This window comes from Gymnoscopelus microlampas (genome assembly GCF_963454915.1).
Source record: "Gymnoscopelus microlampas genome assembly, chromosome: 2".
NCBI classification, from domain to species: domain Eukaryota; kingdom Metazoa; phylum Chordata; class Actinopteri; order Myctophiformes; family Myctophidae; genus Gymnoscopelus; species Gymnoscopelus microlampas.
The window spans coordinates 60,026,803-60,039,111 of record NC_139939.1 but is presented as its reverse complement, the minus strand read 5'-3'; the positions used below and the strand labels follow the sequence as shown (position 1 = coordinate 60,039,111).

Here is a 12,309-nt window from a genome sequence, read left to right as displayed (position 1 = left end):
CATCCACCCTGATTATATAAGTTATATTACCATACTCTACCATACAGATTGTTTCATTTTAATGAATGTTTTAATGGATTAATGGTTTAATTGTAATGATTGTAATGAATGTTTTAAGATGCAGACTTCCAGAGTCCAGTGGTTTACGCCTCCAATGATCCCAACAACAACCTGGTAAACAGCTTACATCTCATCCTATACTAGCCTAACTAACTAAGTAACCTAACTAACTCATTTAACTAACTAACTAAGTAACCTAACTAACTAAGTAAACTAATTAAGTAACCTAACTAACCTACTGTAATTAATTCACTATTGTACCAGTCTATATCAACACTTCATATATTGGATTGAATGCTTTAAAAAACTAAGATAAGGACAACAGAACACCTCAGATATATAAGTTAGGTAACACTAGACCATACCCGTCGGCGCAGCGCATCCGTGGGGGGATATGCGCACATGATCTGGCAACCCGGGAGGCAGTTCGTCCCATAGCTGGGCAGGCCCGTAACCATGGCGACAGTGTTTGACAGAAAAACGCTAATAAGAAGCTGAGATTTGATGAAATTGAAAAACGGGCTTCACAGTTGCGTTCAGATGGTAATGGTGAATGGCTGTGTGCAAAATCAGAGCAATTGGTCCAGCCAGTGAGGAGAACTGGGGGTGTCTTCACTCACGTACTCACCACCACTACAGAGGTTACTAGAATTATAGTATGATAGTATGATAACAATAGTCACATTTGAAAGACAATCAAATCGGCCATATTCTTAAGTTGAAACATTTACATTTTAACTATTACTGATTGTTATAAATGTATTATATTGTGTTTGCTTACAGTATGAATATTAACAGAGTGGATAGGCTATTATAATTATATTTATGAATATGGTGATTTCATGAACTCATTAAGACCGGGAACACATCTGTCATTTTAAGATCTCCTGGGCTATTCAAAAATAGCAGATCTACAAGCTCATAGCGCGGCACCGAGTGCTGCTCTATGAGTCTTAGTGAAATACTGTAGGCCTACTGTCTGAATGCTTTACTGTTTGTGTGTGTTTTTCCAGGTGATCCAGGAGGACTCACAAACACACTACAACTACACACAGCAGGTGTGTGCACGCACGTTTTTTCAATTACATTTTTAACCCTATACAGTACGTCTATAGTGTCACACATCAAAAATAGCTGATCTGCAAGCAGAGTGTTGGATTCGTTACTCAGAAACAGTAATATATTACTCATTACTTGTCTCTTAAAGGGATAGTTCACCCAAATAAATTACTTTAGTCACCCCATGGAGACTTGAATTCAAGGATATTCTTTAGTTTTTGTCTCATTCCTATTAAAGACGGTAATTTGGTGACCAGCAGCGGTTCCGGTAGGAGACACAAAGGAGACTCTTTGTGTCTCCTACCGGAACCGCTGCTGGTCATCAAATTATCGTCTATAAAACTAAAACATATCCATGAATTGAAGTCTCCATGGGGTGAGTAATACATAGAAAAAAAATCATTTTGAACTATCCCTTTAATATGATCTTACTCCCTGCTAAAAGTAACTCCTCAACACTACTCATTACTTTACTTAATTAGGCTTTAGCAATATGTGTAGAATAACTACGGTCAAAGTATTGGACAGGACGTCGAAAATATGGAGTTAAAGTTGGTACTTTATATAGGAAAAAAAGTGTGATACAAGTGGTACAAAACAACGCTCTTTTAGACGGGTTAGCTTTAGCTTTCATTCATTCGATCCACGCAGCTAGTATTGCTCAATAGCACTGGCACACAATAACACTGACCCGGTATCTTTCTACATCCGGTTTACCGCTAAGCCTTGTGGGACATGCAGTTTTTCACTTAACCCTTTGTAGGTACTAGGTATACAAAATAGAAAAGTAACAATTCAGTGTCAAACAATGCTTCTCAATAAACAACATCAATAAACTCTATTAAATTAAATATTTCCCTTTTAACTCTGCTTTTAACTGAATATAATACTTTATGAATTTAGCAGCAATTAAATCAATCATGCAAATTAACTGTAACCTATTAAGTTACAACAATATGCACTGTGTGTGTGTGTGTGTGTGTGTGTGTGTGTGTGTGTGTGTGTGTGTGTGTGTGTGTGTGTGTGTGTGTGTGTGTGTGTGTGTGTGTCAGGTGGTGAAGCCTACAGCTGTTCTTCCCTCTTCACCTTCATCTTCCTCATCCTCCTCTTCCTCCCCCACCTCCCCCACATCCCACCTGCCCCCCCCTGCCCACAGCCAGCCACGCCCAGGTAACACACACACACACACACACACACACACACACACACACACACACACACTAATACACGTATCCCCCCCGCTCCAAAAAAAGTTATTGTTTTGCAATTGTCAGCATCTCTTCTATTTCTCTTGCCTGACTCCACCAGACCAAGGTGGGTCCCAGTCCATTAACTGCCGTTGAGAATTTTCGCTGTTAAGAAATGACTAATCATTGAAAATAAATAATGAAAAAAAATAGTCTAGTGAAAGTTACAGGTATGGTGTGTGTGTGTGTGTGTGTGTGTGTGTGTGTGTGTGTGTGTGTGTGTGTGTGTGTGTGTGTGTGTGTGTGTGTGTGTGTGTGTGTGTGTGTGTGTGTGTGTGTGTGTGTGTGTGTGTGTGTGTGTGTGTGTGTGTGTGTGTGTGGATAAAGACAACTCATAAAGGATAAGATATATATTTATTATGGTTTGGCGATGAATTGGATCTGCTTTTAGGTACTCTGATAAAGCTAATTTCCTAACCACAACCATAGGGACTCCCAATCCCCCCCATAGTACATGAACAGCAGATCTAAAGCCACAAGTGGTAGCTGGGGTGGTGGAGGGTGAGACAGGTGGTAGCTGGGGTGGTGGAGGGTGAGCAGCAATTTTAGCAACAGCAATGAACAGCAGCAGCAGAAACAGTGGCCCTCATTTATCAACGCAGCGTATAAACCGGCGTATATTTTTCATATATTCGGCCGTACACCAACGTCGAAGTCACATTTGTCAACGCATCCTACACAGCTGATCCGAGCGTACACTTGATCCCAGCGTTGATAAATGTCACGGCTGAAACCGACCGTCATTTAAATAACACGCCCTTAGATATTCTCAAAACGCCCCGATTTTACGACATGAAGATTGAAGAACCAGAATACGACTAAAGAACACATCATGAAAAGCCAATAAGAAGAGATCTACAAGCTCACAATGCATCGCTGTCTTGTGAGCTTGTAGATCTGCTATTTTCATTGCAGACAGATCTGCAATCTTATCTGAATGACTGTTAAAGCAGTTTGTTTAAATTACTTTATAAAATGTTATATTTTCACAGGGATTATTTATTAGTGTAGATATACATTTAGGAGTGGATTATGTGTCCAGATGCCTGTCAGACAGTCAAACAATGCTGCTCCGCAGGTCTAGGATGGAATAAACAGGTGCAGCCAACGTCAACAACTGGTCTCTACCAGACGTGAGATTTCAGCGTACCGTAGGATGAAGCCCACGTCAGGATATATTGATAAATGTCGAAAGGTGCGGTGATCTCGCCTTACGCCCATTATTTGGGCTGCACCGCATTGATAAATGAGGGCCACTGTGTGTGCAGCAAAAGCAAGCAGGATGAGAAGTGCAAGCTTCCATCTTAAATAGAGCCGTCTGAGAATGCAATGAGTGTGTGAGTGGAGGAGTATGTGGAGCTGACGTGGTCCAGTGGTAGACCACCAACACTGCACTGAGTTCCCTGATTGGACTTGTTCTGTGCATGTCTGTGACGGGCGCGACGCTCGTTCACAGTAATCCTTAATCACATTCTGAATAAATGGGCGAAAAGGACGAGTTCATGAATGAACTCACCAAAACACATCAATTTACAAGACGCTCTTAATCCAGAGTGATTTACAGTAAGCAAGGTAAACACCAGGTAATACATCACATGCATAGAAATAGTAATGTAGGATCATAGATAAACCATGAACAGTAGAATATCCAACATAAATAAATCACGGCCGGTGAGTCACAGAAAGTGCGATGAAGCCTGCTGTTCCAACGAGCTAAACTCTGAAGCTAAACTCTATCCTTTAGAACAGGGGTCTTCAACAGGGGGTCTGGGACCCCTAGGGGGTCCTCAGAGTTACTACAGGGGGGCCGTCAAATCTTTGTGTTATAGGATCATGTTTTTTACATGAACCACTTGGACCTAGCGTCCCTATTCTGAGTGGAACATCATCCAAAAATAGCTGATCTACTTGTAGCACCACTGATATGACACCATACATTAAGGATTTAGACGTTTTTAACTATGTATTTGGCCACGGACCCCCATCTCAAAATGTTTTGTTCAGCCTCTCTAAATAAAGGCATAAAAAGACCCCAAAAAAAATCTTTAAAAATAAAAAAAAAGTAACCGGCAATCCTGCTGGGACTGTGAGATGAACCGGCATCCTGGTGTTCAGCAGACGGTCTCTCTACGTAGAGAGGGGTCTAGCAGCTCTCCTGATTGGATGCCGTCGGTATCCCGACCTGAAAAAGCCATTTATTTAAACAACAAAATACAACTTATACTGCACATTAAAATTAACTCTGTGTGTGTGCGTGATAGTTGCCATGGCGATCCCAGCCCCCTCCCCCTGGTTGGTCAATGAGATGGGTGAACCCGTGGCGACCGTGATGGCCCCGCCCCCTTATTCCTACGACCCCAACGGCACCGACCTGCCCAGAGGTACACACACACACACACACACACACACACACACACACACACACACACACACACACACACACACACACACACACACACACACTCACACACACTTGTGCTTTACACCATTGGTTCCTAAACTGGGGGTCAGGATTCCCAGGGGGTCCCCAGATTATTTTGGGGGGTCCCCAGAGGATTATCTTAATGTACAACATAGTTTTCTCTCTCAACAGTAAACAAACCAACATACAGTATCAGTGTATTCAGGGTATCTACACATTTATAAAGCTACAATTTAAGGACCTGTAAGAAATGTTTAATTGGCCAATTTGGTAAATATTACGTAAGGAAGAGTCAAACATTGTGAAAATAGCAGATCTACAAGCTCACAATTCCTCGCAGCGTGAGACATTGTGAGCTTGTAGATCTGCTATTTTCACAATGTTTATTTGTGGAACCGAGTCAAACTAAATGTAATTTTTGGGGGGTTCCCAGTTGATATAGGTTCATTTGGGAGGGGTCATGACCTGAAAGGTTTGGGAACCCTTGCTTTACACAAACAAAGGAAACACATTATAAAATGACATTAGAATTACAGGGAAAAAAGCAAGGTACGTTTTTTAATTAAATGAAAAGAAGAGAAAAACCTCAGTCCAACGCACAGAAAAGTCTTTAGTTGTGATTTAAAGAGTGGCAGCAGAACATGCAGGTTTCTGAGAGTTTGAGATAAAAACTGAACTCCCCCCCCTCTCTCTCTCTCTCTCTCTCTCTCTCTCTCTCTCTCTCTCTCTCTCTCTCTCTCTCTCTCTCTCTCTCTCTCTCTCTCTCTCTCTCTCTCTCTCTCTCTCTCTCTCTCTCTCTCTCTCTCTCTCTCTCTCTCTCTCTCTCTCTCTCTCTCTCTCTCTCTCTCTCTCTCTCTCTCTCTCTCTCTCTCTCTCTCTCTCTCTCTCTCTCTCTCTCTCTCTCTCTCTCTCTCTCTCTCTCTCTCTCTCTCTCTCTCTCTCTCTCTCTCTCTCTCTCTGCAGACTACAGGATTCTTCAGTATTATTTCAACCTAGGCGTTCAGGTACAGTATGACTACAGATTAAACACGTGATGTTAGTGACGACACAAAGACATGAGCAGACACACTGTAAACATGAAGCTGAATACATTGATTCTCTCTCCTGATTCCATGAAATTGGTATCTTGACTTGAAAATGTATTTTATGATTATTAAGGAGCTGGAGAGACATGAAGACCCCTGTTACTGAACAAACACACTATAACAATGATTAATATCACAATATAGATCTATTTAACACTGTTACTGAACAGACACTCTATAGTAATGATTACTATCACAATATAGATCTATTTAACACTGTTACTGAACAAACACTCTATAGTAATGATTACTATCACAATATAGATCTATTTAACACTGTTACTGAACAAACACTCTATAGTAATGATTACTATCACAATATAGATCTATTTAACACAGTTACTGAACAAACACTCTATAGTAATGATTACTATCACAATATAGAGCTATTTAACACTGTTACTGAACAAACACTCTATAGCAATGAGTACTATCACAATATAGATCTATTTAACACTGTCACTGAACACACTCTATAGTAATGATTAATATCACAATATAGAGCTATTTAACACTGTTACTGAACAAACACTCTATAGTAATGATTAATATCACAATATAGAGCTATTTAACACTGTCACTGAACACACACTCTATAGTAATGATTAATATCACAATATAGAGCTATTTAACACTGTCACTGAACACACACTCTATAGTAATGATTAATATCACAATATAGAGCTTTAACTTTTCAAAGTTGTTTTTTATTTGTTTAACCAAAACATTTCACGTGCGCTGCCTTTTAATGTAATGAGGTGTAATTCCCCTCCCGTCCAGTGGTGTCACCAGAACAGCTGGCAGCAGGTGTACCCGGCCCCTCCCCCACCAGACGCTCCTTATCACTACCAGGCCTACCCGGCCTACCTAGGCCCCGCCCACAGCCAGGAAGTAACCATACATGGTAAGAGCATACACGCATAAATGTAGATACCTCATTGGCCGCTGTGGTTCATTGGAGCGATGCCAAGCCCCCAGGGCCGCGGTAGGACAGTGAAGCGGCCGTCGCCTGGTGGTTTATCTGAGAATGCAAGAACTTACGCATTAAAAAAAATGTTTTCGTTTGTGTGCCTGCTCATAACTCTATGGACACGCCTATTCCACCCAATATTGGTGCTTCCGGCAGACAGATTCTATTAGACCCAATCGACCCAATTTTAAACTTCCGACAGACGTCCGGGTGTTTCAAACGCTAATGAGCAACTTTCATTGAAATGAATAGCTGGGGGCGGGGCAATCCGCCCTCTACATATATTATAACTCTATAAGCGATGCGTCATCGCGGACACCATGTTTTTTGGGGAGAGGCGAGCCTCCTCCTGCATTTATGTCTGTTAAAACAGGACGTCTCTTCACTATTAAAACCATCATAACTCATAATGCATTTATGTGTGTTAATGATATGATATATGATACGATATGATAACTCATTATTAGACACTTTGTTCAATCATAAAAATGTGGGTTTTCATTAGAGTTCTCAACGGGCCTGAAAATGAAGGCCTGGGCCCTAGTGGGCCGGCCCGAGGCTCGGCCCGGCCCAAACAATTATCATACTTGTATGCCCCGAACTGAGCAGACTGAGCAGATTGGACCTTCCGTTCCAGAGATAATGGCCAAAACATCATGAAAACTGCCACGTTCGCCGTTTTTCGATTGAGTTTTGGCCATTGTCGCCCGTTTTTCTTTAATAACACGGGCTAGGAAGGTCGGACGGCAACAAACCAGATACCTGAGTAAAGTTAACTTTGAGCTGCATCCAACTCATCCACTGACATACCCGTCGGCCTTACTGTTAGGCCGATAGGGGCAGTTGACATTTTATTTGCGGGGGGGGGGGGGGTAATAGATTTTTTTTCCTTCACAGAACCCGAGCTCTGCCCGGCCCGACTAATTAGCATATATTTTGGGCCCGGCCCGAAAACGTCGAGTCGGGTTCGGGCAGAATTTGAGAACTCTATTTTTTTCAAAATCACCTGATCTTATAGGTTGTAGCATTAATGGTAATACAACAGTCTCAGGTACTTCTAAACTCTGATATTTTTTTTTACAGTGGAGTTATGACAAGCTGCCCTGCATTGCATGGGGGCGGGGTGGACGTGTGGCGTCTACCTGTTTGTGTCCATGCTAAAAGACATCATGACAAGGCTTTTGTTTTTGGTGACCTTTTATTGTGAAAATCCTTGTCAAACAGAGGCTGCTTGTGTCTCAGCCAACGTTTTGGCCTGTTTAGGCCTTCATCAGGACATATATATCCTAATGAAGGCCTAAACAGGCCGAAACGTTGACCAGCAATAAAAAAACAAGCGGCGCTTTTGTGCAGACTCTATTCTTTTTTTCATACTACTTTGTTTGCCTTGCACCTGGGCCACGGATGTGCGTTAGGGCTGTCAAAAAAAATCGATTCATGAATAAATCGCGATTCTTAATGCCACGATTTTAAAAATCGATTCAAAATATTAAAATCGATTTTTTTTAATTTTTTTAATTTTTTTTTTTTTTTTTTTTATTATTATTTTTTTTTTTTTTTTTATAAAATCGCAATAAATCGCAGAATCGAATATCAATTAATCGCAGAATCGCAATTTTAATCGAAACGGCACCCTAGAAAATCGCAATAAATCGCAGAATCGCAATTTTAATCGAATCGGCACCCTAGAAAATCGCAATAAATCGCAGAATCGAATCGAATATCAATTAATCGCAGAATCGCAATTTTAATCGAATCGGCACCCTAGGAATCGATTTTGAATCGAATCGTGAGGTAAGTGAATCGTGACACCCCTAATGTGCGTGCACTACAGATACGTAAAACACCTCCCTCTGTGGTTAGTTAATAGATCCTGATATGCTAAACGAGGGTAATGATAGGACAACGTTTAAGATCAAATAAAGTTCATTTAGGGACATGTCTGAGGATTTAAAGCACATGTGGACGTGTGAACTGACAGTATTTCTAAACATGTGGAAGTAATGACAATGCTGCAGTTCTCATCAATGTTCCAGCAGGTGGTGCTAATTACCCTCCTGCGGCTGCAGAAAAATGTTTATTCCTTCCTTCCAGTCAATGAGAATTTGCCTCGACTTTATTACCTTAGTAAACCGTTTAGTAATAACATGATGTTTCACTCGTTAGTTTCAAGTATTCTTTCTTTTTATATGTATATATATATATTTTATCCCACGATTTTTCACCCAGTGCCAATTGTCTAAGTAATCATGGGTGCTACACTCCCCCTGCCAGCCTAGGGAGAGCCCAGGGCCGAGCTCATGCCTCCTTCAATGCATGAGAGCCAACTAACCTTCTTGTCACCTGACAGGGGGGAGTTTCCCCGGTAGGAAGTAGCGCGCGGAAGGAACACGTTATTCCAACCAGTTCCTTTCCCCTCCATCAGGTGCCCCGGCTGACCAGGGGGAGGCAGTATAGAGACCAGGATTACTGCATGTTTTGTGTGAGGGTATTAACTACCCTAGGAGACAACATGCAAACTCAACACAGAAAGGCCCTTTCACCAACCCCATTCACACAGTATGATTAGTGTTAAATGTAAATTATGGTCCCATAACATGTTTTAATTGATGATGAAGCAGGGGTGTGTTTTGGGGGGCTTGTGATTGGTTTCTACTATGTGAAGAACCGCCCCTCGCTCCCCTTCCCACCAATAGGGCAGTGGTTGCGGTCTCACTTCGAAGCCATTTTTCACTAAACTAGCAGGTAGTTGAATGTCAGCTAATCAACAGGTAATTAAGTCATTAATTAATTAATGAACTCATTGTGTTGTGACTGCAGCAACCGCACAGCCCGGCCCCCACCAACCCCCTCCCTACCCAGAATCCACCAGGGCAGGAGGGGACGGACAGACAGACGGACACGCCAACGGTGAGTACGCCATACATGTGTATGTGTGTGTATATATATATATATATATATATATAAAATCGATTACTAATTGATCCGTCTTTTCGGCATGTCAATATAGGTGAAAACGTTCAGAAGTAGCAGATCTACAAGCTCACAGTGTGCTCACAATTGTGACGCAGTGTGAGCTTGTAGATCCATGGGAGTGAACAGAGTTGTCTGTACGACTCATTGATTATGTTATCAATTATCATATTGATTACTTTTTTGATTGATTTAATAATCATGAAAAACGTTTTTATTTATCTTTCAACAAATTGAGACAAAAAAAAAGTGTAAACTCAATATAATGAACTAAATTGATTAGCCTCATTAACCACTTAAAGAACAACTTCACCCATTGTCAACCTTATCGTCATATAATTGGTGTTCACTAACAGGCTGTACTAGTGAAGTGCTCCTTAAGTCATTGGTTCTCAAAGTGGGGTCCGGGGACCCCTAGGGGTACTTGAGGGGGTTCCAGGGGGTCCCCAGCTAAATGACCCTAACGGGTCCATTTGGTTCCATTTGTACACTCTCAGAGTTAAATTAACTTTGATTTTACAATATGAATTGGGGTCCCAGAGACATACATGCCATTAAATGGGGGTCCGTAGCCCTAATGCATGTCAAACTGGGGGTCCTCTAAATTAAAATGGTTGAAATCACTGCTAGAGAGCCGTAAAAATCTTCTCTTATGGGGGTCCCTGGCTTATCTTTTCAAATGGGGGTCCGCGGTCTAATAAGTGTCTATTTGGGGGTCCTTGGCACGAAAACATTTGAGAACCACTGCCTTAAGTGGTTGATCAGACTTATATATAAGTGATATAATAGATTCAGTTGATCACAAAAAATCTATAAAAGTTTTTTCCCTGTTGATTTGTTATAAAAATAAAACGCTCTTTCCACCACTGAGCACTGACTCTCTCCGTGTCTTAGGCCACGCCCTATCCCTGGATTGCTCCACCCCCGTCGCTACCTCCCCGGTAAGCCCCTCCCCTCCGGGCCTCCTGTACCAGGAGCAGCCGATGCCTATCCCCCCCCTCTCCTATGACCCGCCCCCTGGCCCCGCCTACCTGACCGTCCCCCCTCCTCACCCCCACCATCACTCCGCCTACTTCATGCCTCCCGCCCACTGGGGGGGTGCGGTTCCCGGAGGCCCCTCCCCCCACCACCACCACGGCGGCGGCGGGCCACACCCCCGGCTCTACTGCCCCGCGCCTAGCCACGCCCCCTCGCACATGATTGGCTACATCGCCGCCGGCCCGCCCCCCGCTCACCACGCCTCGGCGACACACTACATGCCGTAACACACACACACACACACACACACACACACACACACACACACACACACACACACACACACACACACACACACACACACTCACACACACGATACTTTAAAGGGGTATTTCACTTTAGAACACTTCTGGGGTCATTTGTAACGTTTACTCAGGTTTTTGTGCAACAGTTTTTAAGTTTCTTCATTTAATATTTTGATGTAAATTTTATCAGATACAACACTTCCTCCTATAGAAACCCATTGAACTGAAAATGTGATTAAATTGGACTAAACTAAATTAAGACTCACCCGTTTTGGCGTGAGGAGGCCATGTTTTTTTTTTCCAATGACTATTTTATTTTATTTTAATTTATGTTATTTAATTTATTTAGTTTTATTAAATAAATAAAAATTAAAAAAAACTTGTCTGGGGTCAAACACAAAATCCTCAGTAGACGTTTAAATGACTCTAGAAGTGTTTTAAAGTGGATTACCCCTTTAACACACACACACACACACACACACACACACACACACACACACACACACACACACACACACACACCATATATCTTTACTCACTTATAAAGAGATATAAAGATGGTCACCTTCCAGCCGCCTCCTGTTGGCTTTGTTTGTTTGTTTGTTGTGGTGGTTTACTTTGTTTACATTGTTTGTTGTGTTGGGTTGGTTTATGTTGGAGCAATAAACACAGTATGTTCACCTGAAGTCAACCCGTTTCTTTCTACTGTACGTACAGTACATAACCACACACACACACACACACACACACACACACACACACACACACACCACACGTGCACACACGAACCCACCCAATATGTAATCACTACTAATGTTTATTCTCGATAGAAACCGCCTGGATGTCATATTGAAGTTTATGTTAGTTTTATTAGTCTATAAAACATAAAACTAAATCTTGAAATTCATTTGAATGTTTCTACATTTGAGAAAACTTTATTGCCTCTTCCACGGTATGGCATTTGTTTTCCGGTGACATTCTGGACCGGAAAATTCCAAGATTGGTTGGATTTGAATCAGCTGAAATAGTGGCTTCAAAACGATGTGAGTGAATGAATGAATTTTGTATTTCCTTGTCCGGACAATTTCTTGACCCATCCCACATGGGATCATCAGACACATCAATTTGAAACATAAACCAAATAACAAACATTCCAGTGTCTTACCCAACCAGCAACTCATAATACAGCCTGATTTAAAACAAGCCACAT

General features: G+C 41.8%; 1 protein-coding gene across 1 annotated transcript in view; it reads left to right on the top strand.

Annotated features, from left to right (window-relative positions):
* Positions 1-11,081, top strand: part of alg13 (ALG13 UDP-N-acetylglucosaminyltransferase subunit) — a gene marked incomplete at both ends in the record, with an annotated part of 37,373 nt that extends 26,292 nt beyond the window's left edge. The window contains 9 exons of the mRNA XM_084041342.1: positions 119-174; positions 1,074-1,118; positions 2,175-2,289; positions 2,428-2,433; positions 4,628-4,747; positions 5,752-5,792; positions 6,654-6,777; positions 9,664-9,753; positions 10,711-11,081. Coding sequence (XP_083897468.1) covers positions 119-174; positions 1,074-1,118; positions 2,175-2,289; positions 2,428-2,433; positions 4,628-4,747; positions 5,752-5,792; positions 6,654-6,777; positions 9,664-9,753; positions 10,711-11,081 — 968 coding nt within the window. The remainder of the gene's footprint in view (positions 1-118; positions 175-1,073; positions 1,119-2,174; positions 2,290-2,427; positions 2,434-4,627; positions 4,748-5,751; positions 5,793-6,653; positions 6,778-9,663; positions 9,754-10,710) is intronic.
* Between the last annotated feature and the right edge of the window lie 1,228 nt (positions 11,082-12,309).